This window comes from Hyla sarda, chromosome 1, assembly GCF_029499605.1.
Source record: "Hyla sarda isolate aHylSar1 chromosome 1, aHylSar1.hap1, whole genome shotgun sequence".
Classification (NCBI taxonomy): domain Eukaryota; kingdom Metazoa; phylum Chordata; class Amphibia; order Anura; family Hylidae; genus Hyla; species Hyla sarda.
Genome location: NC_079189.1, coordinates 177,080,748 through 177,098,578, shown reverse-complemented (window position 1 = coordinate 177,098,578; position 17,831 = coordinate 177,080,748). Strand labels below are relative to the sequence as shown.

At 41.3% G+C, this 17,831-nt stretch overlaps 1 protein-coding gene across 1 annotated transcript in view; it reads left to right on the top strand.

The window, feature by feature from the left end:
- Positions 1 to 17,831, top strand: part of COL25A1 (collagen type XXV alpha 1 chain) — a 452,042-nt gene that overhangs the window by 268,740 nt on the left and 165,471 nt on the right. Inside the window, exons 3-4 of the mRNA XM_056564488.1 lie at positions 349 to 393; positions 6,954 to 6,961. Of these exons, the coding sequence (XP_056420463.1) occupies positions 349 to 393; positions 6,954 to 6,961 (53 nt within the window). The remainder of the gene's footprint in view (positions 1 to 348; positions 394 to 6,953; positions 6,962 to 17,831) is intronic.

The following is a 17,831-nucleotide window of genomic DNA, read 5'->3' as shown; positions in this document are numbered from 1 at the left end:
TCTACATTTCATTCATATTGAATAATACTGTGAATAATTGCTTGTCAGGAACATTAATAGTAAAGTCATGAAATTACTTCAGAAGTAATTTCTTCGGCTCCAGCTTTAACTATTGCTCCAAACAAAAGGTCGTAGGTTCAAGCGCTGACAAGTTCAGTTCATCATGTATACTAGCCAAGGTATGCAAAATTTAGTTGTATTACTAAAGCTCTGCAAAACTAAAAATGTTTGCCTTATATACGTGCAGCCAATAACAACGTTAAGTTGATAAGCCTATTTATTTTATTGTAAAATACGTCACATTTTCCCAAACATTAAATCTAAGTGAGTATTTATTTTTTATCACAGGTCCACCTGGGCAAAGAGGCAAGAGGGGCAGAAGAGGAGAACCAGGTAAGATGTTTATTTTTATTTTTTTATTATGATCAGATACACCACTGTATATATTACCTACATAAAACATAACTTCTATACATGCACCGAATAACCTCCTGCACTGTAGGTACAAATTGCAGTAGTGGTCCATAAGAAGTATTAAAACATAATTGTCATATTTATGGAAACTTTTATATAGAAGAACTTCTGCACACAACCACATCACTTAAATTCCGAAAATGGTAGTAATACTTTTCAATGTGGACATGTATACCATAGTATTTTCATGTGGCAGTATACGCAGTTTTTTCATCAATGCTTGTTTAGTAAAAGCATTGATGGAAAAAAATGTGTATAGTGTTATATATGTGTATTTGTTCAGATAATACATATGTATTCTAAGAAAAATGCATGGTTCAGTGCATGGCCTACAATTGTGGCTGCAGCCTGAATAGACTCAAGGTGGCTATAGACACACACAGACACACACACACACACAGACACACACACATATATATATATATATATATATATATATATATATATATATAGTCGTAGTAATATACAGCACACCAAAATCTAGTGCAAAGTGCTTTTTATTCCATGAAGTACAAAAGCTTTTGTACTTCATGGAATAAAAAGCACTTTGCACTAGATTTTGGTGTGCTGCATATTACTACGACTATTACTAAGGAACCAGTGGACCGTGGCTCCAGCATGCGTGCACCCTACCTACATATCTTCAATTACCTCGATGTGCTGCTTATTTTTGGATTTTTTATATATATATATATATATATATATATATATATATATATATATATATAAAAAGCAAAATCATCGGTAGTTGCAGTATCTTGTAATACCTTTTTTTATTGGACTAACAAGATTTTGTAGAGACCAAAATAAAAAATAAAAAAGGTCCAATAAAAAAGGTATTACAAGATACTGCAACTACCGATGATTTTGCTTTTTGCATCACTGGACTAATACGGCTACTCCTAACTTATCTATATATATATATATATATATATATATATATATATATATATATTTTTTTTTTATATAATCCAAACTTGCAAATTATGGTGGTACTGGCCAATTTGATGTGTATGGGAGTGTCCTTACATTCCCCAACAGTAGATGTTAAAGGGATACTCTGCTGCTAGACATCTTATACCCTATCCCAAGGGTATAGGGGATAAGATGTCTGATAGTGGAGGTCCCTCCACTGGGACCCCTACGATCTCCACACGGCACCCGGTGTTCTGAACAAACGTCAGGTTCCGGCTGCAGTAGTGGTAACGGCATGTCAGGGGAACACAGCTTGCTGTGAGAGAGATTACAAAGAACCCAATGGTCACTCAATGGCTAAACTCCAAAGATCTTGTGTGCAGATGTGAGAAACTCCTCCAATCTGGACTTTATAAGAACGTGACCAGAAAGAACTAACTTCTCATTAAAAGATACATTAACGTAGACCAGTTTGCAGAAAAAGCACTTAAAGGACTCTCAGACTGTGAGAACCAAGATTCTTTGGTCTTATGAAACCAAAATTTTGGTTTTTGGTCTCAATTCTCAACGTTTCAGCATCATGTTATGGGGGTGTTTTTCAGAGTCTGGGACAGGGAGACTGGTCAGGGTAGAGGAAAAGCAAAATGAAGCAAAGTAGAGATATATTCTTAATGTAAACCTAATCCAGAGTGCCCTTACATTATTTAATTCAATTCTGCACCACCTATTTGCTGGCCAAGTTAATGGTAAGAATTATTTTGTTGTGTAGTTTAAGCCACACCCCTTTTACATAGGCCACACACCCTTTAAATACATAAACATGGTGAAAATTATTTGAAAATGTGACGCAATTGACACAGGCTACTTTCTTAAGAAAGCTGTCGCAATTTACCCCCAAACTTTGAAAATTCAACCCAGTGACCGTAAACACACAGCTAAGACAACACAGGAGAGACTTAAAGACTCTATGAATCTCCTTGAGTTGCCAAGCCAGAGCCTTGACTTAAACCCAAGCAAACATCTTTGGAGAGATCTGAAAATGGGTGTCCACCAACAGGCCCCACATAATCTGACAGAACATGAGATGATCCACAGAGAAGAATTGCAGAAAATCCCCAAATCCAAGTATTCAAGCCTTGTGGGATCATACGCTAGAAGACTGGAGTCTGTAACTCTGCCAAAGGTGCTTCAACTAGATAGGGAGTAAAGAGCCTGAATACTTATATACAGTTCATACAATTTTTTTTCTTTTTAATAAATGTTCAGATATTTCTAACATTAAGTTTTCATTTCGTCATTATGGATATTGAAATCAGAATGATGGGAGGAAACTTGAATATTGCACTGGGCCCCAATGTAACAAAATCTGAAGACTTTCAGCATATACTGTATGTTTGGGGGAGTCAGGAGGAATAGCCATCTGCTGAACAAGCATTTAGTCACCAGCTATATAAGATGTATGACACTCTATACAGTAGCATAAAAAGTATCCTAATGTTCTCCCAAAAGCTTATCTCACAATGTACTTGAATGTATGAGTGCTCCAATATTGTAAGCACCTAATTCTTTTTCTTGTGACTTCACCCTGGGTTTCTTTTGTTATAACATCTGCTCTAGCACCCGTCACTAGAACATTTACCGCAGACTCGTGCTGTTGTGGTCTGCACCTGCCAATTATTGGCAATAAGCGAACTCTTATAAACCCATCTGCTACATAATGTGGCATTGATATGCTACACCTTTATAGAAATACTAATTTGTCCTTCAGCTCTCATAAAGCAGATTTTGTATGGCAGGGCGATATTTCCCCCGCAACAAAACATTTTACTGCCTCTGAATTAATGTTACAATAAAGAAATTCAATAAGAAAACTGAATTACAGCTACACCTGTTGGAGTTCATTGTGTAGCCCTGCACTCTTTTGCAGCCTTAAATAACCTAATTGAAAGCATTGATTGAATGTTTGATTCACTTGATATAAAAGGGGAAAACATTCAGTCAGACTGGCACATGTTGTTTTCCTAAGTCTTCTCACTGAATGATATTGGGAGGCTTCTAGACTATGCTAATTTGAGCTGAACTGAACTATGCGGGGCAGAATGAACCATCGGTGTATACCAGAGAGGCAGAGTGTAAGCTTCAGCGGTTCAGGTAATAATGTAAAGGAATGCATTCTGTACTACTTGCAGCTTCATAGCTTGAGAAAAGACCAGAGTCAATCAAGTTAACTATCTCCCTATTGTGTCCCTACTGTGTTTATCCAGAGGAGGCAAAAAAAAAAACAATATGAGGCTAATGCCAATTGCCCCAAAGCAGGGGAAAAATGCCTTCCTGACTCCAAATATGGCAATCAGAATAAATCCCTGGATTAAATTTCTGTCCCTATAAATCAAATATCCATAACCTCTAATATTTGTTACTCTTCAGAAATATATCCAGGCCCCTTTTCAAGGAGTTTATTGTGATCACCATGATCACTTCTCTTACAGTAAAGAACCCGCATCTGTAGTTATTAGGTCGCCCCTCAGCCATCTTTTTTCTAAACGAAATAACCCTAATTCAAATAGTTTTTCTGGGTACTGTAGTCCTCCCATTCCCTGTATTACTCTGGTTGCCTATCTTTAAACCCACAAACAATTTACATATGACGGAAGTTAAAGGGGTATTCTGGGCAAAAACATCTTATCCCCTATCCAAAGGAATGCGGGTGCTGCAGGGAGATTGAATGCAGGTGCTGCAGGAAGATTGGGGGGGTCCCAGCAGCGGGCCTCCCGTGATCAGACATCTTATCCCCTATCCTTTAGATAGGGGATAAGATGTTTTTGCCCGGAATACTCCTTTAAGCTAACAAGCCTATGATTTCTGTGGTCACGTTTTGGTCCCTTTTTGACTATTGGCCCTACTTGCTAACCGCTAGTCCTGTGGGACAGACCCTGTCATTAAATATTAGAAATAGGGGTCTGTCTATTACATCACTTAATTTAAATGGTTATTTGTCTATTTTGATTTTTTTTTAGGCAGCACTGTACTTAAAGGGGTACTCCGGTTGAAAACTTTTTTTTTTTAAACAACTGGTGCCAGAAAGTTAAACAGATTTTTAAATTACTTCTATTTAAAAATCTTAATCCTTCCAGTACTTATCAGCTGCTGTATGTCTTTTCTGTCTGACCACAGTGCTCTCCGCTGACACATCTGTCTGTCACAGGAACTGTCAAAAGCAGAATAGGTTTGATATGGGAATTTACTCCTGCTCTGCACAGTTCCTGTCATGGACAGAGGTATCAGCAGAGGACACAATGGTCAGATAAAAAAAGAAATTCAAAATTAAAAGAACTTTCTCTGGAGCATACAGCAGCTGCTTAGTGATGGAGGATTATGATTTTTAAATAGAAGTAATTTACAAATCTGTTTAACACCAGTTGATAAAAAAAATGTATTTTTATAAAAATTTCGTTTTCCACTGGAGTACCCCTTTAAGGTATAACCACACGGTGGAGGCATAGTCTTCAGTATGATGAAACCGATTAGCAATTTCCTGTTATAGCTGGAGAAATGAGTGCTATCTGCCTCTATGGACAATTGTTTTAGCAACTAAAAAAATGGACTCTTACTCAAAAGTGACCCAAACTACAGTAGCCATCTAAATAAATAAATACATACATGCATACATAAATAAATGTTTTCCATGCCCAATGGCCATAACTGTATAAAATCACATTACTACAACAATTAAAGTAGGAGCAAAAGGCTATAGGCAACTGCATTTTTGAGATCATGGATGCCATGAGGTCCCCCAGATTTTCTAGCGAATCCAATCTACTGACCCTACAGAGATCCTCACTCTGCCCTGGATGATGTATCCATTACCACATCCTTCAGGCTGGTGATTGAAATCTATGGTTACCGGCTTCTGGTAGGTGAAGTTGCAGGCAAGGTATGATAAACTATTTTCAATTAATTTTCGCAAATAATCACATGTATATATGTGTATACAGTGGTAAAATTCACTTCCCCTACAACCTGAGGAGACATTCTACATGTGTCTTATCCTCAAAGCAACCAGAAGGACTGATACATATTTGTGTTTGTTTCCTTCTGTCTATCCATTGCACTGGATACAATGTGCAGTATGTAAAATATCAGTGCACTGCTTACATTGTAATAAGATTTATGTGTAGCTAAATACCTTGTTGGAAAAATGAAGGTGTTTATGTTGAGGACTGCACTATTTTGACATTGTGAGTTTTTGAGTACTAACAGTGCGTTGCTTGCTAAAAACTGATGGCATCTCACATCTCATGAACTATTTAGGGTTATAACATTAGTAATATGAAGCATAGATTAGTCAGACTTTATTCATACCGGGGTTTCTCTACATTTTCTTATTTTAACTTATAAATTGTGAATACTTTACAATTAAACTGCCCATTGTTTGAAAGGGATATTTAGAAGAAGAATAGCATCATCTGCAATTCTGTATCACAGCCCTAATATCTGGGTTCTTTCCATTACAGTCAATGGACTCTGTTAGGCTTTCAGTTGGTTACAGTATTACCTTGATGCCAGCGCAAACAGACCCTAACACATATACAGTGGTCCCTCAAGTTACAATATTAATTGGTTTTGGGATGACCATTGTATGTTGAAACCATTGTATGTTGAGACCATAACTCTATGGAAACCTGGTAATTGGTTCTAAAGGCACCAAAATGTCATCCAAAAATAGGAAAAAAGTGGGAATTAAAGAAAAATAAGTAGATATCTAATAAAGATATAGCAAGTCCTTACATATAAAAGTAAGAAAGAGCTGCTGGGAGCTGTAAATCAATGTCTATGTCAGTGTTTCCCAAGCAGGGCGCCTCCAGCTGTTGCAAAACTACAACTCCCAGCATGCCCGGACAGCCAAAGGCTGAGGGCACCCTGCTTGGGAAGCACTGGTCTATGTAGAGGACAGGAGCTTCTTCGGGGTCCTGTACAGTGCAAGCAATGTTCTAAAAAAAAGTAACATGGAGCCGCCCTCACCTGGCGTCCAAAGGAGCAGCTAACCCTGACCCAAAGAGTAGTACAGAACATGTAATACCCCCCCTGTACTGTAGGGGGCGCTACCAGACACCAGTCAGTGCATACGCTTCAGTAATACAGGAGTTTTACCAGTGAATGCCCATTCTGATTGGTCGGTTCATTGACACGTTTCACAGATCTGGACTGTCCATAACATTGTATGTTCAGTCTGGTTTCAACTTACAATGGTCCACAAAAGACCATTGTATGTTGAAACTATGGTATGTTGAGGCCATTGTAAGTTGAGGGATCACTGTAGATCATGGGATCAGACAACATATAGATCATGGGATCAAACAAATAGATGTCTTTATTATTTGTTATTGTTTCCAGTCCGAGCCGGCCAGTCAGACATAGGTAGACAAACAAATAGATAATAGATATTTGAGTGACAGACAAATAGATTTATAGAGGACAGATATACAATGAACATTTATTTTTACATTGGTATGTGATGTCGCTAACTAATCTTTTCTTTGCTTTCTTTTCATGTCTCTTCACAGGACCTCCTGTAAGTATCATTTTCTTTTTTTCTTGTGAGATGTATTTTATTTTTTTTGTCTAGAAATCCACTTAATAATCTTTTGAAATTGTAATTTACTTGAAGTATTCTGCAAGTGACACTGAATTAATGACAATCTGATGTTTAGAATTGCAAGGAAAATATTCATTTAAAGTGACATTATGTATTGTGGATATGTGGAATGAGTGACAAACAAAAACTTTTTCATTAAAACTGTTCTTTCTCTTATGGCTAATAATCACAGCGGGTGCTTTATACTGATATTATTCACACCATTGAACTTATGTTTTTTTTTTTTTGTATTTTTTTGTTTTTTTACCTTTTTATATCAAAACTTTCTTTTTATACCCATGTAATCTGTACAAATCTAATGTTATGTTCGGATTCATAAGCCGACTTATAACTGTTCATTATTTATTATTGTAAAATGAAATATAATGTGGTTTTCTAATTCTTTCCTCCCATATAAAACGCCTTGTAACAAAAGGCTCCAGCATTGTCAGTAGCAACCAATCTGATTCCAGCTTAAATTTTTTTACAATTTCCAAATGTATGTAAACTAAATAATTAACTTGGCACAACACACGTGTCAAATATAATAACACAAGTCAAGAAAGAAAAGACACTTTCTATTATGCAACTTTTTACATTTGTAAGTGTCTCAGAACAAGATTATAAAATGGTGAGAGGACCTGACAAACGAACCTTTTCAAATAAGGCATTGGAGCCTACTATGTGTTTTCCTCCGCCCAGCACAGTTCAACCTCCTGACCAGTTAGTCACTCCGCTCTGTGTGCTGGTTAAAGGGGTACTTCAACCCTAGACATCTTATCCCCTATCCAAAAGATAGGGGATAAGATGTCATATCACGGGGACGGGGGTCCCGCAGATTTGTTTAAAATGCTGGGTCCGGGCGGCGGGGGTCGTGACATCATGGCCAAGCCCCTCGTGACGTCACTTGGCCCCCTCAATGCAAGTCTATGGGAGGGGCCGTGATGGCCATCAAGCCATCAAGCCCCTCTCATAGACTTGCATTTGATGGGGCGTGACGTGATGTCACAAGGGGCTTGGTCGTGATGCCACGACCCCCGCCACCGGCACCCAGTTTTCGGAACATTTTGTTCCGAACACTGGGTGCAGGTGGCGGGGGTCGTGCCATCACGGCCAAGTACCTCTTTAACTACTGATTGACAGTGCGGTGACTAACTGACGAAGGGGACAGAATTTGATGGGCCGTGTGAAATGCCCAGTGGGCTTCAAACCTAGTTTGCAACTCTGTCATCTCAGCGCTGGAGGGGTCAATTAACTAATGAGAAGTATGAAGGGACTTAGAGTAAAAAAAAATTTAAAAAAGCCCTACACAGCCATGTCCTTACTTTATACTGTAAAAGTTGCTGGCAGATCAGCTTTAAATTTGTCAGTTTTGTCTCTTTTTTTTTTTTTTTTAAGGGGTTTTGGCCTTTCCTCAGCCACTTATATCTGATCAGTGGGTTGCTGCCGAGGTGAAGCACCCGCAATACATAGTAAACAGAGCTGGAAGCAGACAGGTCCTAACATTGAGTAATGGGCATTCTGGGTTACTACTGCTCACTCCTATTGAAAAAGTTTTGGAAAACCCTTTTAGTTTACGCTCTCCACTGTTTTGATGCATTTGGTCTGATAAGTTTGTTAAAAACTATTTGTAGAGGTGAGTAGGCTTTACTAATGTAAGATTATAGAATTCCCTTGATCATATGGTTGGTTGGCACATATGATAAATTTAGTAAACTGTTTATAGCCTAAATATATTAGCAAAATAACAGTCATTTAGGGACACTACTGAGGCTCAGGATAATATTATATTGCAGACAGTGGCATTTTGAATTTGTAGTCTTGTTTTACATTCTTCTCTTTATTTTATTCATGAAACCTTGTGTGTTGACATTGGGGTGAAACTATATACATATGTTGTATATAGATCTGGAGAGGTTTTGTCAGACTATTCACCAATAAAGACCCGAGCTACCCAACTGACGCCTATACCCACGCTGTCTGGAAAAATAGGAAAATACAATACAGAATATGGGGCTCCATATTCTGTATTGTATCTACAGAGGTTGCTGATACATCAAGACCCTAATTCCTGTGGGGCCCCAATGTCATCTCTGTCACATAATAGTGCAGCAGTCATGTGTCATTGTCAGATAATAATCCTACAAAATAAATGTTAATATATGGAGTCCTTTGTCAAAGATATAACATAGGAAAATATATTTCACCTTATAACAGTGATCCAAACATGAAAATCCATGAAACCAACAGTCTTATGGGATTTTCTTCCCCTGTTAGATTTTAAGCGTATGGCTCATGTCATAGCATATTTGTTTGTTCATTTCTAGAGATGAGCGAACTTACAGTAATTCGATTCGTCATGAACTTCTCGGCTCGGCAGTTTAGCCTACATAAATGAGCTGACTTTAGCCTACATAAATGAGTTCAGCTTTCAGGTGCTCCGGTGGGCTGGAGACTCTCTCCTAGGACTGTATCCACCTTTTCCAGCCCACCAGAGCACCTGAAAGCTGAACTCATTCTTGCAGACTAAAGTCAGCAACTGCCGAGCCAAGAAGTTTGTGACGAATCGAATTACTGTAAGTTCACTCATCTCTATTCACTTCCTTAGGATAATAAAAGTCCAACCACTATGTCTGATGCAGTTGCATGGGTCAAATAGTATATTTTTAAAAATTTTGTGAACATATTGAGAAACCTTCCCCATTAAATACATCAAATTGTTTATTTACTATGTTTTTGAAAAGCTTCTTATACTTAATGACAATAAATCGGTATTGTTTTTTAATGACAATCCCTAATACCCCCTAAATACATAAGATGTACTGTTAGAATTCCAATAGTATATTTTAGTCTCTTCTATGACATACATTTGATGACTGGTGTGACAGCAGAAAGGGTGTGGAAAATCCAGGACTACAGAATGTTCTAAGTTTACACTTGACTAAAATGTTTTGCTCAAGGTTTTGGCAAGTTTTAACCATGGAGTTAGACAGACCAATACCATATTAGACATCTATTTGTTTATAATATATACAATTTCTAATTCACAAGTAAAAAAAAGAAAACACATAGGGACTGTGGTCACAGTGCGCGCAATGGGGTGTCTGTGAATGTGTTATTGCCAGGGTGTGTTTATACAGTATACACATAGAAGCTGCTGCCGGTCCCTAATGGCCTTTCTCCGTTTCCCTGATTAACCAACCAATTGACTGCTGTTATTCTGTACCATTATCATGGTGATAGTAATGCTGGGTGCTGCTGTCCTCCCACTCGTTGCCTCCGCATTGTCCTCTGTGTGGTCTCCAACAGTAACGGAGCCTCAGATCTTCCTCATCTCTATGCTGAGCCACCCCTCTCTGCTGTTCCACTCCCACATGCACAGGCAGTGCCACATTCATCCTCACACATGGCGGAAGAAAGGAGAAATGCCGCATAGCATAAAGGAAAGGAAGACCCAAGGCATCCGTACAGAGGACAATGCAGAGGCAACAAGTGGGAGGACAACAGCACCCAGTATTATTATCCCCATGATAATGGTACAAAATAACAATGGTCCCTAGGAGGTTAATGAGGAAAGTGGAGATGGGGCAGCAGGGGCCAGCAGCAGCTTCTAAACACCCTCACAACAATCACATTTTTACGCAACACCTCCCCCCACCACCACCACCACTTTCATAGCCCATGTTTACAATGTAAAAGTATAAGGGGATAAGTGACTGATTGCGGGGGGTCCAACCACTGGGACTATCCGCGGTCTCCTGCACGGCACTCACAGTCCCCAGGAACAGGGCGTGTTGATCCCCCCATGAAGTGTTGGCCAAAATGCCCCCTCTATGTATTTCTATGGGTGAGCCGAAGATACACAAACGCTGTCTCTCCAACTCTCAAGTAGAGATACATGGAGGGGGCATGTTGGCTGCTATCCGCAGCTGGGGACCCACTGGTAATGGTGGACATCAGCGATCATTAAGCCTTCAGAAGGTGTGATATCTTGTATACTGTTGTATAATGTAACTGAATGGTGATCATCGTAAACGTAAAACAAATTGCTGCTTTTTGGTCACATCACATTTCAAAAAATGTAATAAAAAGTAATTAAGTCAAATATATTCAAAACTACACAACGCAAAAAAATGAGCCCTCATGCAGCCCTGATATGGAAAAGTTATAGCTGGTCAAAATAGGGCAATTTTAACCTGTTGGGGACGGAGGATGTACAGGTACCCCCTTGCGTCCTGGTGCTTAAGGTGTTGACGCCCTAGGCATTTCCAATCACCGCCACTTGCCAGGTGGTGATCGGAAAGGAATGCTTGCTAAAATCGTTCAGCAGGCATCCCATGGCAATGCCCAGGGGGGTCAATTCTGACAGGCGAATAACGTTTTTTCCAGGGTGATTGGGTCTCCGGTGACCTGATCACTCAGAAAATAAGTGTGATCGGAGCTTTCAATCACAGCCTGATCACCCTGAAGGATAGGAGTGAGGTGGCAAGCGACCGACCAATCACAGATGGGGGGCAGGGGGTTCTAAGGTTAATTCCCCCGCTCTGCCCACCAATGGCAGTCCGGGCAGAGTGGGGGAACCAGTAACGAAGCGGGTGATGGGCGCAATGGAGCGGGCAGCAGGCGATCGGTGGTGCAGGTGCAAACTATCATCCTCGAGATTTTACAAAGCTACATCTCCCAGCATGCCCAGGCAGCCGTTGGCTGTCTGGGCGTGCTGGCAGTTGTAGTTTTGCAACATCTGGAGGTCCACAGTTTAGAGACCATGATATAGTGGTATGGAAACTATGTCCCCCCAGATGTTGCAAAACTACAACTCTCAGCATGCAACTCTCAGCATGCCCAGACAGTCCAAGCATGCTGGGAGTTGTAGTTCGGCAACATCTGAAGGGCCAGATGTTGCGGAACTAAAACTCCCAGCATGCCTGGACAGTCTGGGCATGCTGGGAGTTGTAGTTTTGCAATATCTGGAGAGCACAGTTTGGAGACCACTATATAGTGGTATGTAAACTGTGCCCCCAGATGTTGCAAAACTACAACTCTCAGCATGCCCAGACAGTCCAAGCATGCTGGGAGTTGTAGTTCAGCAACATCTGAAGGGCCTGATGTTTCAGAACTACAACTCTCAGCATGCCTGGACAGTCTGGGCATGCTGAGAGTTGTAGTTTTGCAATATCTGGAAGGCCACAGTTTGGAGACCGCTATACAGTTATCTCCAAACTGACGCCCTCCAAATGTTGCAAACTACAATTCCCAGCAACCCCAGACAGTCGGGCATGCTGGGTGTTGTAGTTCTGCAGCATCTGCCCATTCAGATGTTGCCGAAATACAACTAACAGCATGCCTGGACACTCTGGGCATGCTGAGAGTTGTAGTTTTGCAACAGCTGGAGGGGCACAGTGGTCTCCAAACTATGCCCCTCCAGCTGTTGCATAACTACAACCCCTAGCATGCCCTTTGGCTGTCAGTGCATGCTGGGAGTTGAAGTGTACATGGTACAATCACACGGGCGGGGGATTACAGTGAGTTTCCCACTGCAAGTTTGAGATGCGGCAAATTTTCACTGTAAACCCGCCCATGTGAATGTACCCTAAAACACTACACTTCGCCTGCACAAAATAAAAAGTAAAACACTACATATACACATACCCCCTTACACAGCTACCCCCCCCCCCCCAATAAAAATGAAAAACGTCTCATACAGCATTCTTTCCAAAACGGAACCTCCAGCTGTTGCATAATAACAACTCCTAGTATTGCCAGACATCCATTGACTGTCCAGGCATGCTGGGAATTTTGCAACAGCTGGAGGCACCCTGTTTGGGAAGCACTGCTGTAGGATCATTTTGGTGGAGGAGGCAAGTGTAACGCTTGCATCTGGGTCTGTCCCTATGCAAATCCCTAACTTAGGCCTCAAATGCGCATGGCGCTCTCTCACTTTGGAGCCCTGTCATATTTCAAGGTAACAGTTTAGGGCCACATATGGGGTATTTCAGTATTCAGGAGAAATTGTGTTACAAATTTGTGGGGTCTTTTTCTCCTTTTACCCCTTAGTGTAGAAAAAAAAATTTTTTTACACTAACATGCTGATGTTGTCCCCTTACATTTCATTCTCACAAGAGGTAAAAGGAGAAAAAGACCCCCAAAATTTGTAACGCAATTTCTGCTGAGTACGGAAATTCCCCATATGTGGACGTAAAATGCTCTGCAGGTGCACAACAGGGCTCAGTAGTAAGAGCACACCATGTACATTTGAGGCCTGAATTGGTGATTGCACAGGGGAGTCGATACTTCCATCGATTCTGACATAAACGCAAAAAAAAAAACACCCACGTTACTCCATTTTGGAAACTACACCCCTCACAAACGTACTAAGTGGTGCAGTGAGCCTTTACACACCACAGGTGATTGACAAGTTTTTATTAATTTTTAACTTTCACAGCCCAATGTTCCAAAGATCTGTCAAACACCAGTGGAGGTGTAAATTCTTACTGCACCCCTTATTATATTCCATGAGGGGTGTAGTTTACGAAATGGGTTGACATGTGGGGGGGTCCACTGTTCTGGCACCATGGGGGCTTTGTAAACGCTAATGGCCCCCGACTTCCATTCCAATCAAATTCTCTCTCCAAAAGCCCAAAGGCGTTCCTTCTCTTCTGAGCTCTGTAGTGCGCCCGCAACATTTTTGTGAAAATTTTTTTTTTTTTAATTTTTGCGTCTCACTTTAATGAAAGTTCGTCAAACACCTGTGGGGTATTAAGGCTTACTTTACCAAATATTATTTTCCTTGAGGGGTGTAGTTTCTGAAATAGTGTGCTATGTGAATTCTTTTTTTGCTGTTCTGGCACCATGGGGGCTTCCTAAATGCGGCATGCCCCCAAAAACCATTTCAGCAAAATTCACTCTCCAAAAGCCCTTGTCGCTCCTTCTCTTCTGATCCACATATGAAGTATTTTCTCATTTGAGAGGAATTTGTATAAAAATTATGGGGGCTTTTTCACTTTTAACATGTTAGTGTAAAAAATGGAGATATTGAATTTTCTCCTCAGATTTGCTGCTATTCCTGTGAAATACCTAAAAAGGTAACATACTGTCACGCCCCCTCACATAGGTTTGCATTGAGGGGCAGATCCGTGACGTCACACGGGGGCGGAGGCGTGATGTCACAACGCCTCCGGGGACTGACTTTAATGGGGTTCGGCGTGCAAAATCACGGGGGTCCCCAGCGGCGGGAGCCCCGCGATCAGGTATCTTATCCCCTTTCCTTTGGATGGGGGATAAAATGTCTAAGAGCCGGAGTACCCCTTTAAGGTCCAATTTGTCTGTGTCCTTACAGGATAGTGGATAAGTGTGTCTGAAGGATGGGATCCCTCGCAATCTCCTGCATGGCGATCTACCTCTCCTCGTGCCTGGAGCAGGGGTCAGTGCACGCCCTCCATGCATCTCTATGAGAGAGCTAAATCACTGTACTCGTGTATCTCTAGCTCTCCCATACCAATGCATGGGGATGAGGGGGGGCAGTTGACACAGATCCATGCATGGGAAGTGCCAGCGTTCCAGGCATGAGATCGCAGGGGGTCCCAAGGGTCAGAGCCCCCATGGTCAGACACTTATGCCCGATCTTTTGGATAGGGGGTAAATATACCTTAACTGAACTACTTTTTAAAGGGATTAACATCATATGCTGCCACCTAGTAACAACACCTAATTTGAGAAATCAATAAAAACCAAAAGTATTTACATAGTTGCGCACTAGTTGTTGCCTAATTTCATTTCAACAACACTATCTATGTCAACCCAGCACCTGCTAGTATATCCATCTTGCGCCATGCTTGATAGGCGTAGAAGGGAATGTATCTGGGTACATTTTTCTGGAAACCACTGTATGGTCACTTATCTGTATATGCATGTGATAATGCTCTTTTGAAGTCCTTTATGGCCCTATTAAGCTTAGACATTTAGAATTTAGAAATACATTATGAATACTCCTTTGCTTGATCACTGTTCAATGAATTGAAATTCTACACCCTGATCTATGAGGACAAGAGAATGAGAAAAATAAGAATTCCTTCTATACTTTGGGATGCAAATTATTTTTTCTCTAGAAGGAAAAGAGCTTGCTCTTTAGTACCACCCTTTTGGAGATAGCTTCCCTGTAATTCAATGCTCATACCCTTAGGCCGGGTTCACAATACGGAATTGTTCATTCTTCAGGCAGAACACGCTCTACAGACATTGTCAGCTATGGGAACAGCAGTAGCAGCGCAGTCCTAGGGCCAGTCACCGCTGGCCGTACCTGGAAAAAATATGATGTTGAAGTGTAAACCCAGCCTTATTAATCCTTATGCAGAATTACTTTGCATATTTTTTTCCCATGCAATATTGCAAGGCTCTAAGTCTCCTTGCTCCAGCTTGGTGTTACCCCCCACCCCCCAGTCATACTACTCATTGGGTAAGATGATTTGCAATTTCTGGAATGTTCCATGAATATTTACCCAGGTAGATCTTACAATAGATGAGAATGAAAAAGATATTGTGACAGAAACTGGGCAACCTAATCACCTGGATTTTGTATACCATACCATGGAATATAAAACAAAATGTACTACACGCAACAATACTCGAGGGACATATAACTGGAGCTTGGTATTTATGATACATTATAGCGTTATGTGATCTATAGACAGAGTCAACAATATTTTTTTCAGTCTGGTGAATTAACAGTCAATTAAATTTTACTGGGTCATATTGAAATTCTCATAGCAGAAATGTTGGAAATATGAATTGGAATGATAATTTTGGCTGAGTTTGCAGGCACGCTGAGAATGTAGACTGCTGTTACTGCTGCTCATATGTTATTAGTCTGTTGTACTAAACAGATCAGTATTATTAGATTTCACTTTTGCTAATGTTTAAGTAAGCAATGCAACAGATAATGTGTTGCATAATCCAAGGGACGTAGCTAAAGGCATAGGGTCCCTGGTGCAAAAGTGCTCAGCAGACACACAGCAGGTACTCCCCACCAAACCCTCCCTTCCCCCCCACACCCCCGGCATAAGGGCCCGGTTTCAATTGCAACCTCTAAGACAGTTTCTGCTGGCATAATCTTAGTAGAACACAGGTTTGATTTCCAAATGTGACAATCACTATTAGCTCCTATTACAGTTCCAATAGTCCCTAGCTTTCCACAGGCCCTGATTGGTATATAAATCTGCATAGTAATGTGCAGTTGTGCTCCTCAAGGAGAAGTGATCTGGAATAATGTGTTATCATTAGGTGTCTATTGTAGACACAGATCTACCCCTTTACACTGCAGCGCCATTTTTGATGCTCCAGGCCTGTTGGCTCTCGCTCTTCCCGACACCCCTGTGGCGGTGGGTACCGGGGGAATAGTTGGAGGTTAGCGCTAGCTGATTTTGGGGCTAATGCTAAGCCCTGGCTTAGTAATATATTCAGTCTATAAGACAACTTCCACTACTAACCCTGAAAATTCAATTATAAAAAACACGACACATTGAAAAAAAAATTATATAAAAAAAACACTCCCCACAGCCCTCGTTAACCATTTAATTGAAATAAAAATAACGCTGGTCATCGTCGCAGTCCACCGAATCTGATGTAGTCCTCTGCATTCACGTATCTGAAATAAGAAGAAAAGAAAAACAAGAAATATGGGTTAGTACATTTTTTGCGCTCTCCCCTGGGAAGAGCGCACATACTGCAGCATGTTCCTAAACAGGGAGCCTCCAATTGTTGCTAAACTACAACTCCCATCATGGGTGGCTGTAGTTAAGCAACAGCTGGAGTCTCCCTGTTTGGGAATACACTGCTCTGTTCCCATTATGCAGAACGCATAATGTGAACAGAGATCTGTCCCTCTGCCCTTGGACTACTACTCCTATCACGGGACAGAGTCTGTCCCATGATGGGAGTAGTTGTAGTTCCGCAGCGCTGCTGAGGGATGGCACTTACACGTCCCCCGGCTGCGGGACTTTTAGGACTACTTCTCCCATCATGGACAGACCCTGCCCATGTTGGGAGTTGTAGTCCAGGGGCTGAGGTGCAGATCGTACTGGGTCATCCTGCAGAGACCCGCTGCGATCCACATTTAAGTTAACAAACCGGCGGTACATGCGGCTACATCGCGCTGCCGCCGGCTCCTGTATACACTATCATAATTCATAATCCCCGCCGCCGGGAGATGGGAGCTCTGATTGGTCTATAGCTTTTCACCAATTAGAGCTCCTGTGTTCTGGCAAAGGGGATTATGAATTATGACAGTGTATATAGAAGCAGGTGGGCAGCGCGATGTAGCCGCATGTACCGCCGGCTTGTTAACTTAAATGCGGATCGCAGCAGATCATTCTCTGGAGATCTGCTGCAATCCGCATTTATTAACTATACAAACCGGCGGTACATGTGTCTACACTGCACTGCCTTCCGGCTTCTATATACACTGTTATAATTCATAATTCCAGGAGCTCTGATTGGTGAATAGCTGTTGACCAATCAGAGCTCCAGTCTCCCAGCGGCGGGGATTATGAATTATGACAGTGTATACAGGAGCCAGCGGCAGAGGGATGTAGCCGCATGAACCGCCGGTTTATATAGTTAATAAATGCGGATCGCAGCGGATCTCCAGAGAATGATCTGCTGCGATCCGCATTTAAGTTAACAAGCCGGCGGTACATGCGGCTACATTGCGCTACCCACCGGCTTCTATATACACTGTCATAATTCATAATCCCCTTTGCCTGAACACAGGAGCTCTGATTGGTGAAAAGCTATTGACCAATCAGAGCTTCTG